The 17,189-nt window shown below is 26.7% G+C and overlaps 2 protein-coding genes across 4 annotated transcripts; one reads left to right on the forward strand and one right to left on the reverse strand.

The window, feature by feature from the left end:
* Nucleotides 1-1,107: 1,107 nt before the first annotated feature.
* Nucleotides 1,108-7,281, forward strand: LOC108000603 (zinc finger protein 182). Of its 3 annotated transcripts, none has more exons than XM_062079737.1 (3): nucleotides 1,108-1,248; nucleotides 1,412-1,479; nucleotides 1,926-7,281. In XM_062079737.1, exon 3 carries the CDS (start codon nucleotides 4,613-4,615, stop codon nucleotides 7,214-7,216), a length of 2,604 nt encoding a protein of 867 aa, XP_061935721.1. In that variant the 5' UTR covers nucleotides 1,108-1,248; nucleotides 1,412-1,479; nucleotides 1,926-4,612; the 3' UTR covers nucleotides 7,217-7,281. The 3 variants fall into 3 exon arrangements, with proteins under 3 accessions (XP_061935721.1, XP_061935722.1, XP_061935723.1); XM_062079739.1 differs by having other exon boundaries at nucleotides 1,142-1,248; nucleotides 1,324-1,479; XM_062079738.1 differs by lacking the exon at nucleotides 1,412-1,479 and having other exon boundaries at nucleotides 1,115-1,248.
* Nucleotides 7,282-10,693: 3,412 nt separating this feature from the next.
* Nucleotides 10,694-16,799, reverse strand: LOC108000607 (lysosomal alpha-glucosidase). Its single transcript, XM_062079736.1, has 17 exons — nucleotides 16,565-16,799; nucleotides 15,837-16,180; nucleotides 15,292-15,770; nucleotides 14,088-14,262; nucleotides 13,843-13,933; nucleotides 13,597-13,765; nucleotides 13,415-13,484; nucleotides 13,198-13,302; nucleotides 12,866-13,123; nucleotides 12,585-12,787; nucleotides 12,401-12,508; nucleotides 12,153-12,330; nucleotides 11,905-12,053; nucleotides 11,746-11,830; nucleotides 11,370-11,640; nucleotides 11,094-11,293; nucleotides 10,694-10,959 (listed from the first exon to the last, which is right to left on the reverse strand). Exons 2-17 carry the CDS (start codon nucleotides 16,152-16,154, stop codon nucleotides 10,861-10,863), a joined length of 2,958 nt encoding a protein of 985 aa, XP_061935720.1. The 5' UTR covers nucleotides 16,155-16,180; nucleotides 16,565-16,799; the 3' UTR covers nucleotides 10,694-10,860.
* Between the last annotated feature and the right edge of the window lie 390 nt (nucleotides 16,800-17,189).

Raw genomic sequence — 17,189 nt, forward strand, 5'->3', positions numbered from 1 at the left:
TTAATATGAAAAAAATATAATGTTTTTCCACATTTTTAATAATATTTTGTATAAAAATTGTTAAATGATATTTTTTTCTTTTTAATTTTTTTTTATAATTGTGAAAGTAATTTTTTATATTAAAATATATTATTTAATCCTCGTGAAGAAAAGAAAAATATCAATTTCATTATATTAATGTTTAAAAAATTTGTTTACATAATTGCTAAAAAAATCGATAAAACCGAAAAAAATTAAAAGTACATTATTTTTGTTCAGAATTAATTGTTTCATTTGATCATTTAAATTATACACATACAAAGATAATCAAATAAATCAAGAAATATAAATTTATATTTTGTCATCAAATGTTTTGATTCTTATTTTTATTTATATTTTTATTTATAGTTTTTATAAAATTTAGATTTTAATTCCAATCATTATTAACGCTATAATTATTTTCTATATCGATAACATCGCATGTGACACGAAAATGGTAAAAGATCAAATGACTCCTGAATTCTTAAGACACGAAAAAGCATAGCATGTCACGTCTATTCTATATTTCGTCTGTGGTATCTTTTCGCTCAATATCACAGATGACTCGTTCGTGATATAATAATTCGTTAAATGTAGATCAAAAAATATTCACTATCAATTATATAATAGTATATAAAAATGTGTATTTTGATTGATCTTTTTCAAAGCTTTTTCATATATATACTTTTTTATATACATTTAAATTTATTTTTGTTTTTGTTTATTGTATTCACTTTTTAAAAATATTTTTTAAAAAAACAATAAAAAAATCCTAAATAAGATAGTTTGAATTTTAATATTTTAAAAAATATTATTCGTAAAAGTAGATATAAAGATAGATATAAAGATTTATTAGCGTTTAATTAAATATATGAATATTTGTCATACGTATATATATTACATATAATAAATCATTTATATAATTTATATAATAAATATATAATAAATATGTAAATTTATATATATATATATATTTTATAACCTAATATATTTATTCATATGTGTATATTATATATTAATTTGCTCGAGTCTTGCGCGCCATCTATTGGAAAAAGATGGTACAGTATTTCATTGGAATTGTTTCGCCCTTCTATTCAGCTTTTGTCAATATCACCGACAGAGTCAAATGTGATTTGAAGATGGCGATACAAGAGTAGGATTGAGCGGACGCTTCGCAAAGAAGCTTCCTTCTTGCAGTGTTAATTAAAATTCCAAGCCCAGTTGTACATGGTAAGTAAACAATAAAATATTGTTATAAAGAAAACTTTGAACTCGTTTAGATATCCTATTCTCGGACTTGAGCAGAATGTGAACGAACAAGAGATTCGCATCGGTTAAGCGACGAAATCTCGCGATACGTGTATACGTATGTATGAACCGTCTCTCTTTCCAGACTGGGAAGTTCAATGCGGCGCATAAGCATGTGTCACGTCGCGATGAAACAAGAGCAGGAGTTCTATAGTAAGCATCTTTATATTCATGAATATACGAGTATACGAGCTAGTATTTGTGTACTTATGAAAGATCAAAAAATTAATTTAAGCAAGAATCATGAGAAATGGTACGAAGTTGAACCATTGGTTCAATTTCATTTTAATTCGAGCAACATGAAATAGGCTATCTCTTTAATTAGTTTTCTTGATTAATCTATACGACTAATTATTTAAAATGATAATCGATAGATAGATAATAGAAACAAGTTATCCGATTACGTGATTCATATTCGATAAATTATTTTTAATTAATAGAAAATTAAAAGCAAAGACAGCTGGAAAGTAGAGATTGATATTAATCGATGATACATGAAAAATAAAAAAAAAATTTCATCGATAATGATTGTTATTTTAAATTACATTAATACCAGATAGTAAAGAAATACCAGGGGTATTTCTCTTGATTTCTTTCAGATGGTGGAGGGTTCTTCGCTTTTCGTGCTAATCAAGGGAACAATTCAAAGGGGAGAGGCCTAAGACTACTAACACAATTTACTAATCGGAACGGAAAGAAATTATTTGTATTGATATACAAATATATCTTTATCTGTGATCGCGAAATAAAAGGAAAACAAACGAAAGACAGAGAATTGCAAAAAAATCAAACAGTACTCTGGTTCACACAAAGTTAACATACATACGATCTAGTCAAGAAAGGAAGACTTACTTCTTAAAGAGAAAATTATGACGCTTTGAAATAATGATGATACAATGAATTCGAAATATGCAAGCGAAAAATATAAAAACACAATAAGCAATTGAACTATGAATTTTGTCAAAATTCTATTCCGAAAGTATTCCGAACAAAGAAGATTGCGTTTATTAGAAAATTGAGGATCGCGCATGGGTATTACGAATAACATCAAAGATAATTCAATTGTAATAAAATATTAATAATGTATCGATCACATTGGAATTTATTACCAAAAAAAAAAAAATGTATTACCAAAGAAACATTTAATCGAATGCTTTAAGAATATACGTAGTGGAATATATGTAAACGCAACTAATTCTAATAACACTGATCAAAGTTTTATTGTTATTAACGACAAACGATACCAAATTAGACTTAATATAAAATTATAAAAAAAGTTAAAGAATAGAAAATTTGATCGATACAAAAAAGATCGAGTACAATTGATGGTGTATTGAAGATTTATCTATCGACAATTATGTATACATACAAAATCTTGACAAACGTATATTTATATATACGTATAGATTTAAGTATAAAAAAAGAATGATCTTTTCATTCATATCAAATACGATTAACATAGTTGATTTGATACGTGTTATCATACGTGTTCAACAAATAAACAAAAACGAGGAAGAGAGACAGCGGGGGAGGGAGGGAGAGAGAGAAGGAAGCAAGAAGCGAGAAAAAAAGAGAAAGAGAAAGAGACTTTTTCATCAGTGATCTATTCGTTACTATTCGTTGAATAAGTGGACAAAAAAATAAAAAATAAGAATAACTTAATCTCGAAGAAATTAAATATCATAATAGAGAATAAGAGATAGAAAAAATATAGAAAAAAAATAAAGTCTATAATTTGTAGTTTAATGCAAAAAAATTATCGTGTTATAATGGATATAGTACGAAGATGTCAAAGATGGTGAAAATGATTCGTCATAGATTCGTCTATATTGGATGAAACGAACAAATATTTCATTAAAAATTATAAATATTACTAAGAGTGGTGTATATCGAAGCTGAAATAATTATAAGAGCTGTGAGTTTTTTTCGAAAAATTTTATACGAAAAATAATAATATAATTTCTTAATCACGCTGATAAATAATTATCGTATTAAAGAAAGAGATAATAACAATTATCTTGAAAAAAATAATAAAAAAGAAAGATGAGAGACCGTAGACGAAGAGAAAATTGAAGAAGGAGAATTGGAAGAACGAAAGAAATATGGAAAGAGTCTGAAGCAGTGTAGAGAGGGTGTCTGGATGAGCGGAGGGGTAAAATTTAGACCGATATCGACCGCGAATTGCGCTTGCGTGGAAAAAGGCGCGCAATCGCTGTTGAGAAAGCAACGTACTGCCGCGAGGAAGAGGCAGTCAGTCGATTGTCGCGACGACCATCATCGACGAGTAACAATCTCTGTCGTTTTATCGTTGTTTCTTTATATAGCCGAGGTGGTTATTATTTCGTATTCAATATTCCTTCTTGCATCAATATCGATTATTTTTTTGATCAAAAGCATAAATTTTGCTTGTCTATATACTCAGTATGCAGAACGATTTTTTTTTTGTAAACACACAGCTAAATTTCTCAATTCGCGTAATTAATAAACTATTTCTCTTTAACTATCGCTTTTAATGCTACTCCACTTCTTTCGACATCCTTGCAACGGTCTCGGTGATTCCAATGCGCGCACCGTCGAAACGCGCATTTGAAAGCTAGCATATGAAAAAGGAAATTGTTATTAATAAATATGCATCAGAGTCGTAAGTAAGAAAGAGAATAGATCGCGATCACCTATTTCTACAAGATTAATTTCTCTCTTTTTCCCTCTTTCTTCAATTTGCTTCTTCAGTTTTTTCCTTTCTGCGTTTTGATAAACTGTGTAGAATTGGAAAACATAAACTATAATATTTGCAATATTCGCAAAATTTACATTAATTTCACTATAAATAAGAATAAATATTAATATAAAAAGTTAATATAGAAAATTGTACGACAAGAACAAAAAAAGAGTAAGGTAGAGAGAAAGAGAGAGAGAGAGAGAGAGAGAGAGAGAGAGAGAGAGAGGAGGGAGGAAGGAAAGGAGGGGGAGAAAGAAAAGGAAAAAGAAAATATCGATACAATAAGAATATGATATCTGATTGTTGTTACTTTATATACGCATTTCATTGTTTCTTTTGTTCTTAACTTTTATTATAAGAAACAGATCAGAAACATTTCTTAGAAATTAAAATAAAACATTTTCAAAATTAAAATGAATGCGTTCTACGACTTTAAGATTTACCGCGAATAATAAGAATCGCGATTACATTGAGAGAGAAAGAGAGAGAGAGGGGAAAGAAAAAGAAAGAAACAGTGAGTAAGAAATTGCGAATATTTGGGTAATAAGATAAAAAAAAATAAGTTAAATGGCTACGCTTAATATGCAACAAGATATTTTAAATCAAGTAACTGGAAGCGATCAACAACAAGAGGAAATTCAACTGACAGAATTATTACCAGTGAAACAATCACGAATCAGAGAGAATGAAATTTTTAAAGATACAGATGCGAATGTTGATACGACCGATGCTTTAAAGATACTTCGAAGTTTTACCATCGTGGACAATTGTTGCAACGATGATGAACATAAGCTTTGTTCGGTCAATTTATCTTTTTGTAGAAAAATCGATCAATATGAGCGAGAAAAATTACAAGACAATTACAAACAATTATTTGAAGGTAATCTGCAAAAGAAGATTTGCGAATATGATAAAAAAAATGTAATTGATAAGCCCGAAATTGGAAAAGAAAAAGAGAAACACAACGTCCAAAGATTTGAAAATGAATCAAATATAGGAAAAAGAAAACGCAAACAAATCGATAAAAAATCGATGATTGGAGATGTAATAAAATCCACAAAGAAAAGAGCAATTATCGATTCAATAAAAAATAATAAAAAAGAAAAAAGTGAAGAAAATGGCAACGCAAGGTCAAGGAATCGGTTAAAATTACGAGAAAATTCATATCTCGAAAATGAAAAAGGGATTAACGAACAAATAGAATCAACGACTTATTTAGATCTTGACAAGAATAATCATTTAAATGATGAGATTTACGTGTTTCGTCGTGAGTTGATAGACGAAGAACAGGAACCTAACCTAAATTCGAAAAATATAGAGGGAACGTGCAAAAATGCCAATTATACTAATACTACCGATGGAATATTATTCGATCGAGTAGCAATTTCTAGCGAAATAACGGACAAAAATAATATTGATGAAGCCGCCAAACAACTTATCGCCGTTACTATTGAAGAAAATTGCATATTTAATGAAAAAGTAGCAAATTCGAAAATATTGCTCGAGAATTCATCGAAAGAAACAAAGTTAAATTTATATACAACAACGATGAATTATCTCGTAGACAGTGAAAACAATAATACGATGGAATCAAGTCGATTCAAAGTCGGAGAAACTCATACGAATCCATCGTATGGATCAGATATCTCTAAGAACATAGTTGTTATCGAATCGTCATCATCGTCATCGTCGTCGTCGTCGTCGTCGTCATCGTCATCGTCATCGTCATTATCATGCTCATCATCATTGTCATCGTCATTATTGTCGTCGTCACTCTCATATTCAAAAAAAAAGAATATGAATGATAACGAGGATGGACAAGACGAGGACGAAAAGATTGATATCAAAGCTAAAGAAGAAAATCAGCAAAAAAAATACTGTTGCGTAGTTTGCGAGGCGCGATTTAAAGGTAGCGGAGGTCTTCGTAATCATTATAAGATCGTACATGGAGCGGGACCTATCTTTAAATGTGACGAGTGTGGCAAAGAATTCCCTTTAAAAGAAAGATTGAAACTACACGTTAGAACACATACCGGATTCAAGCCGTATAAATGTCCAGAATGTGACAAAAGTTTTGCCAGAGGAGGACAATTGGTGCAGCATCGGCGTACTCACAGTCAAGTGAAACCGTACCGTTGCGGTTTATGTTCTGGCACGTTTACCTGTGCCGCGAATTTGGCATTGCACGTAAAACGACACAATGGTCAAAAAGATCATAAATGTGAGATTTGTGGTCGTGCGTTCGTTCGTCGAGACGCACTCAAAAAACATCTCGAATGCCTTCATAGAGATGTAAAATCTTTTCTCTGCGTGATATGTAACAAAACTTTTAAGGGCCACCTACCTCAACACATGAGAACGCATGCGCGCGATCGGCCACATGGTTGCGCTACGTGTGGTCAAAGATTCGCTCAAAAATCTCAACTGACCGTCCATCAAAGAACACATTCAGGACAAAGACCATTCAGATGTTTGGTTTGTTGGCAGGCATTTGCACATTCAACGGCTCTTAAACTTCATACAAGAAGACATACCGGTGAAAGGCCGTTTAAATGTGCCGAATGTAACGCCGGTTTTACACAACTACCCCACTGGAAGAAGCATATGAAATGCATCCACGGCCGAAATGAGCCATACGCTTGCAAAAAGTGTAAGAGTTTCTTTAGAATCAAAAACGATTTGGAATGTCACGAGAAAACCTGTCATCCTGAATCTAAAAGTGAACATGACGTTTCGAATAATCGAACAGATTCCATAACGACAACGATAATACCGACAACATCAGTTTCGATGACCTTACAATCGACAACGTCGTCCCTGCTCTCCAATGAAATAATCACCGACAAATCTTCCTCCCTCCCCTCCAAATATAAAATAATGTCTGTCGAGAGGATGAGATTGTTGCTCGCTGTACTTCTTAAGAGGATTAGCAAACAAGAAAGATTGGACGAATTAGGGTTTGGGAAACGATTAATCGACGAGGTTCTTTATGATTCTTTGTTATCTGCTGGCAAAGATCCGGTCGTGAGTAACGGTCTTTCGGAACTCGAAACTCTCACCAAGAATCTCGAGATATTTCTCAAGTGGACCGTACCCAAAGAACATTGGGAACATTTTCGCAAGTTGAATAAAACACCCGAAGATATTCTGGAAACACTTACCGCTACTTAAATAAAACTCCTAGTTATTTCAATCATTTAATCATATATGGCTAACGCTATTAAATATTTACCAAAGATTAGAAGATACAGATATACTTTAAAGTTCTTGAAAATTATTTCATCCTAAATCGAGGCTTTTTAAATCAAAGACTGCTCCCTCTTTTTACACGAATAATTTTTCTATAACTTTATACGTATAACGCACCATTCGCGACTACGTGAAAAAAAACAAAACGTGAGATGAACGAATAAAGAAAGATTTGAACATACGTGCGGAACAAGAATATTCGTTAGCACGTGTGCATCGTCAATCAACATATTATTTAGTAATAATAATTGTTCGTATTATATATTATCTAAATACCAAAAGTGTTAATAATTATTTATTAAAATTATTTCGATACATATAAATAATTTCGTTTAATATAAAATAACTATTTACTAGTCCAAAGTGCAAACGCAATATTCGTAATAACAATCGAATAACTCGTTGATCATTTTGTGCGTGCACCGTTTTACAATTCATTTCGTACTGGAAAAAAATAAAATATGCGATTGACTGATATACATTTTAACGATATTAAAACTTATTATTATAGTTATGTTACATATATGTTGTAAAAGTAATATGTACGAGTTACACGTAAAATGGTAGATAGATTGAACGAATATTTTGTTCCCATCATTTCTATGTGATAAGTTAATTATGCATCGAGTGCCATATTGTTTGTATAAAAAGTTCGTACAAACAATTTAAAAACACATTTAGATTTTTAAACTTCTACGCAAAGTATAAAGCGACAATATACACTGCGAAATTTTCATTATGAGAGAAAGCGAGAGAACGAGAGAGAACGAATGAGCGAGCGAGCAAGAAAAAGAGAGAAAGATATATATATATATATTTACGTGATTTTTATATTATAATATTTTAAGTATACATATGTATATAATATTTTACGAATTCATTCGCTTCATTATATAGATATTTAAGTATATCTTTTATAGATATTTTTAATAACTGGCTACATTCAGGGTGCCATGCGTCATTTATTTCTTGCCCTGTTATTTTATTAATAATTGTCTTACTTGTTGTTATTTAAACGAATTTGTTGCTCGCTTTTCGTAATTTCTAAACGAATGTATGATAATGTAATGAATGTTATAATGATAGTTAAATATTATCTATGATAAACAACTAATCAAAATTAGATTCGTGTGGCAATAGATTGAAAATGCAGTGTTTGCATATGTATTCGTCATAACGAAAAACATATTTTTTTAAAAGAAAATTGAATGAAAACAAAAAAAAAAAAAAAGAAAAAAGAAAAAAGAGGGAAGGAAAAAAAAGGAGAGAAAAAAGGTGAAATAGAAAAAAAATATGTTTGAATATATACGAGTATTTCAATACAAGTTTTTAGATGATTTCTTACTTAATTTAAAGAGGCTAAATATCAAGGCTATTGTACACGTTGTTTGTTGCAATATATTCTTTTAATTAGACATAAGCATTCTATATTTATACGTACATTGTTGTGTGTAAATTGTTGGACAAGTATAACACACAAGTTGAATGCATAATTTTATTGATTTTTGTTTATTTGTGATATTTTTTTCTTGCCATTTTTTTCGCTTTCGTTCTCATTTATTTATTTGCTTTCGAAATATCAATATTCATGAACTCAAATTATACGTTAAATAAATTGATTTCTTCGGATAAAAAAAGTTCGGAAAAGTTCTAAAAATTTCGAGGATTCTCGTAAAATTCTTCGTATAAAAATCATATAAAAAAATAAAAATTTTCATTTACATATGAAAAATACGCGTGGTGCTACATGAAATTCTGTTGTGTTCCTGGCTCTGTTAATAAACAGAATCTTTAATACCTAAAAATTTTATTGTCGTCATTTTCTTTTACATTATATAATTCTCGTTAGTATATATTTTTTCGTTTTAATGCATAAATTGTGCAAATTAACACGACGAAATATTTAATAAATATGCCTGTACGCTTAGCAAGTACGACACTTTTTAGGTAGACATAAATAAATGTGAACAGACAATAATGATCAAAGTTTCAAGTTAATAATTTAGAAATACAAAAAAAAACATATATATACATACATATATACATTTATATATATATATATATATGTATATATGTATATATATAAACAATTATAAGATATATTATATTCCGTATACTCCGTAATGTATTAATATATATTTAATAGTGTGTTGTGTAATTTTCAATTCGTTAAAATATGTTTTTAATTATAATAGAACATTTAGTAATTCTGATAAAATCTTATTTCATATATAATACAAATATTTCAAACATTTTGTAATATTATAATATTGTTCCGAAATAGGTATATCGCTCAAAATCTACTTGTTGCTTATAAATCAGATATTATTCGACTTGTCTTTATCTCGAATAAAAGAGCGGAAAAAAGCTATTGACAAGTCATAAAGACTGATCAAGCAACAATATTTCTTTAGAAAATATGTAAAAGATATGTCATCTCACTTTGTCGCTGAACGATTCCTAACAGATACAAAATTTATAGAAATTTGTGTTTTTATTCATTTCTCATTCGTTTTCAAATTTTCTATTATGAACAAAGAAATAGAACAATGTGCTTCTTTCGGAATAATATTATAAACACACATACACACATACACACACACATATACGCACGCATATACGCGTGTATCATTCTAATGTCACAATTATTTGTTTCATGAGAAAAAAATTGTTTTCGTTAAAATCAAATTTTTATACAGTTTATTTTAAACGATGAAATGAGCTGATAAAAAAAAAAGTAAAAAAATTTAATAATTCTCTGACGAATGATGATCGAAATATTCCTTGGGGAAAAAAAAATTTCAAGAAATCATCCGTTATACCTTTTATAAGAATTCAAGCAACTATATGTTAAGTATGGTTGGTGTGAGATATAATGACAGGGACGATTATGTCAGTGTCTCTTTGAAATTTATTCAAAGATCAAAATCTACTTTTTTGTCTGCTGTAGAAATGCAAATAAAGGTCGTAGAGACCTCTGAATATAGATCGAGGTCAAAGGAATGCCCGCATGTTTATAGATACGTATGTAGAATTCAAGTAAAGATTTCTGTGTTTCAACAATGGTGCTGTTTTGTTAAATGCTTGAATTTCTTTATTCAATACGTTCCACAAAATGCCAAAGTGATTATTTTGATTTTTCAATGTTACGTGATAACCGATTATCTGTATTGTTATTATTTTTACTGTTATTAATTCCGATTAGGAACAAATTGAAACTAAAATTTTCATTATAAATATTTTTTTTTGTAAATTAATGTGTTCAGATATAGATTATTTCAAAAGATTTCATCTTATAATTATTCTTTTTCGTTATAGTGCCATAAACTATATATTGTTTATAAAGTGTATCCTATTTTATTGTATAATAATACAATTATTCGAATAAAATTAAAAAAATTTTCTTTTTTCTTTATTCAAGAAAATATTTATTTTAACAAGAGTAAAAAATATATTTACATATTAGATAAAAAGTAATATCAAAACGTACATATATATATCTATAAGAACAACAATCATATGTATGATACAAACGAATATATTTTAAACAATTATTATTATTATTATTATTTATCGTTATTACCATATAATTCAAAATTATCATATCTCCAAGAAAGCGAAAAATTTTCTCTCAAATCCACTCGTAAGTTATTTATATTTAAGCACTGAAAAATTAATATTTTTAGGTTTAGATTAAAAAAAAAAAAAATTAAAAATAAAAAAATAAGTATTATACTCTTATTTAATTTGAATACGACCTTTCCCCCTTTTTTTTATCATTTTAAGCATTGAAACTCACATTTTCCTTCTTGATATATTCGAATCGTATTTCGCGATCGTTTAAAGAAACTTTTGAAATATTAGATGTTATTCCCCATATTTGTATTTTATCTAAAATAATCTTCTCATTGAAATAACTCTTCATTGCTTTGGAATTAGATAAAGTATTATTCTCAATATTGAAAAATGTCCATACAAATTGTCTTTTCTCGAACGAATCTACAAATTTTTGTATACGTTGAAAGAAAATTATTAGAATTATTATAATTAATTATCACATTGTTGTAATGCATACCTAAACTATCACCATCATCCCAATATAATTCTCCTTTTGCTTTTTTTACATTATCCAACGTAATCAATAATTCAAAATTATTTTTTCTACTAGCTGTTGTAGTATCGGCTGGTTTTTGTGCTGGCAAAATAGATCCTCCGCGAATCATCAATGGTATGACATCGAGCGGTGCATTCAATGTGTAATATTTGCCGAGCGCGAAAAGAGAATCTTTTGTATAAAAATTATACCATAATCCACGTGGTAAATAAGCAATTACTTCTGTTTTGTTCTATAACGATAATCGATAATGTAATAATCAAATCATTTTTTTTTGTATAATATATGAATAAATCAAATATCAAATCATTTAACAAAATTTTAAATATTAGTTTACTTCTTCTAAAACTGGGATTATCATCAAAGAATTGCCCCACAGATATTGAGCATCGATATCATATGTGATCGAATCGTTAGGAAATCTGAATAAAAAATGCTAATGTTACAAACATTTTCATTTAGTAATCATTTAGTACCGTATATGATTTATATTTACTCGAAAAATAATGGCCTCGCTACAGTTTCTCCAAATTTATGTGCCCGAAAAAATAACGTATACAAATACGGTAACAACCAATAACGTATCGTAAGGGCACGTTTGGATGATTTTATTACCAAATCGCCCATAGCAACTGGATCTTGTTCCTGATATGGATAAAATATATTACATGCTGGAAATATTGTAATGAAAAAATGATTCAATTATATCTATTCATTATACAATGAATATTCATAAATACGAACAATTGTATCATCTGAATTATGATTACGAGAAAAAGGATAAAATGCACCAAGTTGCATCCAACGATTGCATAAACTTGTTGTAGTATTTCCATTAAATCCACAAATATCAGCACCAACCATTGGTATTTGATAAAAGTTCATTAATAAAATTGCTGGAATGCTCATTCTTAAATCATGCCTAATGATTAATTTATTATGTGAATTATCAAATATGTATTTATAAATAAAATGCTTCATATATGAATTACCACGAAGAATAAACATCCCCTGTCCAATGACCAGCATAGTAACCATGTCCCACCCAGGTTGAACGTGAAATTATAAATGGTCTTTTTCGTCTAATATTGGTTAATGCACTATATACATAATCTTTTTTAATTACTTTCTTCTTTTTAATTTTCAAATTTCCTTTATGCTTACGTATCTACTTACTAATTAGTTGCTATCGCTTGACTTGTGCCATAAATATTGTGAAGATCGTAGTGAAAGCCCAAATAATGTTTAGCATTCATGCATAATGTTTTCGTCGACAGAATATTGCCAATAACACGCGGTATATATTTAGGATAATCCAATTTATTTTGTGAACACCCATATTTATGTCCATTATAAAAGTTAGAAGGCTCGTTCATGTCCTAGCAATGATAGAAAATAATATATAAAAATATTAAAAAAACATTATTTTTATTTACCATCAAAAGATAAAAACATACTATCCAAGCACCATCATATTTAAAATTATTGTACATATCATTCATCATATGAAAATAATAATTTCGCGCTTTGGGATTTGTAAAATCAGGCCACACAGTAGAGACTAGATTCCAAACTTTGCCAACAAATGGTTGATCAGCTTTTTCATCTTTTATAAATATATCTTCTTTCAAACCTTCATCGTACGGCAAATAAGTTCCGTTCTTTTCAGAACCAGATACTCCTGCATCGATCAACGGAATATAATGCATTCCTCTCTACAAAATATAAAATTTATATTATACATTATATATATATTTTTTTTAGCAATCTATACAATTGTAAATCATACTGAATGTATTTCATTAACAAATTGTGGTAAATCCTTAAACCTGTCTGAATTATACGTAAAATCGTTATTTTTATCCATGTAATCTAAATCGTTCCATTGAGTATCCTAAAAATAATAAAAATTGATCATCAAAATGATTAAACTTATCTTATTTACCTTATATACATTTATTATTATTATTAAATTTAAATTGATAAAAATATAAAAGACATATTACAAATGGAATTCCTGCTGCTATAGTTCTATTCCATACTTCTTTTGTCTTTTCTAAACTTCCATATCCGTATCTATCATATAATTATACAAATATTATGTATAAATATTTTCATATATGTACAAATATATATAATAAGAAATATAAATTCATATCTTTTGCAATAGATAAGATAAGATTTGTACCTGCATAAATGAAAACCAAGGGACCAATACGGAGGTAGAAATGGTTTACCTACTATCTCAGAATATTGTTTTATGACATCTGCTGGAGTTGGACCCAAAAAAAAATATATATCAAAAATACCGCCAATAGTTCGAAAAGTAATAGCAGGTGATGGTTGTAATATCACATCTAAAAATGTCAAACACTTTAATATAATAGATTCGATATATTGAAAAAAAAAATTTTAATTTTGACATTTAACATACCCATAGCATTACTATTAAGAAATAGAACTCCATGACAATTTCCCGAATTTTCAATTATTAAATAAAAGGGATGCGATCCATATAAATTTGCCTAAATTTAAACAATTTATCTTTACAATTTTATATATACATATATATATATATATATATATATATATACATATATATATATATATACATTAAAAAAAGATAAATAGAAATAATATATAACTTGAAACAATATTTTCAATCTACATTCAACTTACATTTTCGATCGGTGGTTGATCTTTATTAAATAATGTAAAAGATTGCCAATTAGTATTTAATTTCAATTTTGTTTCATGTTCTCCAATACCATAAATATTATGACTTGGCAAAAGAGCGCTTATTTGCAAAAATTGATCAGCAAATATAAAACCTCCGATATTAATAGAATCAAATCTGAAACAAATATGAAAAAAAAACCTTTATAATATAGGTAATACAATAATAATATATTGTAACACAGATAATACGTAATAATATATTCGTAAAAAAAATTTTCGGATGTCTTTTGATCGATTCTAAACATTAAAAGAAACAATACAAACAAACTTTTATGTAATAAAAATTGATATGCAAAAATATTGATTGAAATTTTTGATTATTGAAATATTGAATTATTCAAATTTACCTATTATTATTTATTAAATTTTATATATAAAATGAAGCGATATAAAGATAAAGAGAAATTTGGTCTCAAAAGACAGAATTCAATGTTCCTTATTTATAAAAATCATTTAACGAAAATTTTTGAAGACGAGATATTTAAATTCACTTATTTTAGATTTACAATTAATTATTCAGAACTTTTATATAATGTGATATTTGAGAATATATATATATATATATATATTGTTAAAAAAGAAAATTTTTTTAATATTTTTTTATTACATAAATATAAAATTTATACAATTTATTACATATACTTAAAATTCAATTTTTCTAAATAATAAATTAAATGAATTTCATATTTAATAATTAAAAAAATAGTTTAAAAAAATTATTAGAATTTTTTTTTATAACAATATGTATTCTTTATACGTATTCTTTATACTATTGCTTTACATTAAATTATTAAAATTCCCTGATAATTAATTATATACCATATTATCTTTAAAATTTCATTTTCAATCTGATTAATATATCTAATCGAAACAACAAAATTACTAATATTGGACAGTTTGAGCTATAAACTTTCTAACACAAAATTAAATTGTTTATAACTTAATAAATAAATCTTAACCAATATATTTGCATATTAATTCTTATGTTTGTTTGTTTCAATTTCTAATCGATCCTGCAAAAATCACCTATAAATATATTAATTATTCTGTATATCGTATGTTTTAGCATATAATATTATTATAATATTAAAATTTGTAAAAATTTTAAAATTAAAAATTTAAATATCGTTGAAATGTTACTCACATTATTGTATCATCTAAAGTTCTGTATACTTTAAAACCAGGTTTAATATTATCAACATTTAATTTGTATTTTGCATAATTATTTTTTTGAATGAAAGGTTTAGGATCCGATCTAAGAGGCCATGGTGGTTCATAACGTTTCTTAAAAGCATCATATATTTTTAAACGTAATATAGAATTATCTACAGTGCTCGTTTCTACCTTAACAAATGGTATATCATTTTCATAGAACGATTTTTTCATTTGTTTGAGAAATCCAGAAAAATTATTTCCATCTAAAGTAAAATTTTCATATTTATATATACTCCAATTAGTTGGATAATAACAATATGGGATATTTAGAGAGGCTTGTTTTATGGTTGGAATTTGTTTTTCGAAAGAATTCCAACAACAACCTCTATTCGCACAAGATAATTCTGATGCTCCATTTTCTGGATGACAATCAAAACGTAATGTAACTGGAATATTGTCGCATTGTTCCTAATAAATGAAAGTTTTTTTATAATAAAGATCAATGTAAAAATATTACAGATATACATTACTTACTTGTACAATTTTAGAAAACTGAGATGTTTTATTATCAAATGCTATATCATATTTGAAATTTTTATTTTTAGATAATATCGTAGAAACATTGATCGATTTATAATTCATATTCTCTTTTTGTAAAGTTTCATTAAAAATTATATTTATTTCATATTTCTTTATAGTAATGCATCCACTTTGTTTTATAGAAACTATTATAAAACCAAATAGAATAAGAAATACGATCAATTTCAGAAAATAATATGTCGATATATATCTACGATATCTATTTAAAATCATATTTCTTCTTAAAAATTGTTGTGTATCTTTTACATCCATTTATTAATTTAATAAATTCGAAGATTCTGCAAAAAAATATTATAATATTAATATTCATTAAACAATTCGAGTATCTTCATTTTCTTTTTAATTAAATAATTTATATTTAATAAACTTAATTAATATATTATAAAATAATTATTAATCAAGTAATAACAAATACATAATAAGAAAAATTTTCTTAACAGTTAATTAAATATATATATGAATAAAATTATAAATTATAATTAAAAATAAAAATAAAATCTATTATAAAATAATATAACCTCAAGCATAAATATAACCAAATCTTTAACCTTATATCATTCATATATATATTTATTATTATTAATACAATAGATATTATAATAATATTTAAAAATAATAGTTTTAATTATTAAATTTATTGTATTAATAAATATTTAAATTACCAACAACATCAAGAAAATTCCAATTATCACTTTGTTTTATTTTTAACAAGATTTTTAAAATAGAAATTAAAGATCTTTCTATCTTTCTATCTACTTGTATTTTCTTTATTCATTTTTAAATGCAGATATTTCAACATTAAACAATAAATTTTAAAATCTGAATAATTTCTTTATCATAATCATAGTGGCATACACGTTTTAATCACATAAACAAATCGAAACTTGATATGGAAAAATTTTTTATTCGTTATGCCAAATTTAACAGCATAGTTTAACAGAATTATAAAATATAATAATATACATATATAAATTTATTTTATAGTTTATATAATCGTGAATAATTCTTACAAATTATATTATATTAATATTACGAATAATTTCTTCGAATTTTTTTATATATACATTATGTATATAATCATTATTTATTTAATAATAATACAATTAATATACTGAATAATTAAATAATATATTGGATTTTCTAGTTAAAATAAAAGATGAATTTTTTACATCATATAGATAATTAATTAATAATAAAAAAAATATCTTATCAATTTTCATTCGTCTTCAATTCAATAACAATTATTTAATACACATATATTTCTTATTGTTTATGTATTGTTTATTT

This window comes from Apis cerana, linkage group LG9, assembly GCF_029169275.1.
Source record: "Apis cerana isolate GH-2021 linkage group LG9, AcerK_1.0, whole genome shotgun sequence".
Classification (NCBI taxonomy): Eukaryota; Metazoa; Arthropoda; class Insecta; order Hymenoptera; family Apidae; genus Apis; species Apis cerana.

Bases quoted from the DNA above. Each gene is read 5' to 3' on its own strand.
- LOC108000603 (XM_062079737.1), top strand. From the start codon at position 4,613: ATGGCTACGCTTAATATGCAACAAGATATTTTAAATCAAGTAACTGGA.
- LOC108000607 (XM_062079736.1), bottom strand. From the start codon at position 16,154: ATGGATGTAAAAGATACACAACAATTTTTAAGAAGAAATATGATTTTA. The intron at 13,485-13,596 runs GTACAAATCTTA...ATTATATGATAG, and splicing joins CTTGGTTTTCATTTATGCAG to ATACGGATATGGAAGTTTAG. The intron at 11,831-11,904 runs GTAAATATAAAT...TTTTTTATTCAG, and splicing joins GCGAGGCCATTATTTTTCGA to ATTTCCTAACGATTCGATCA.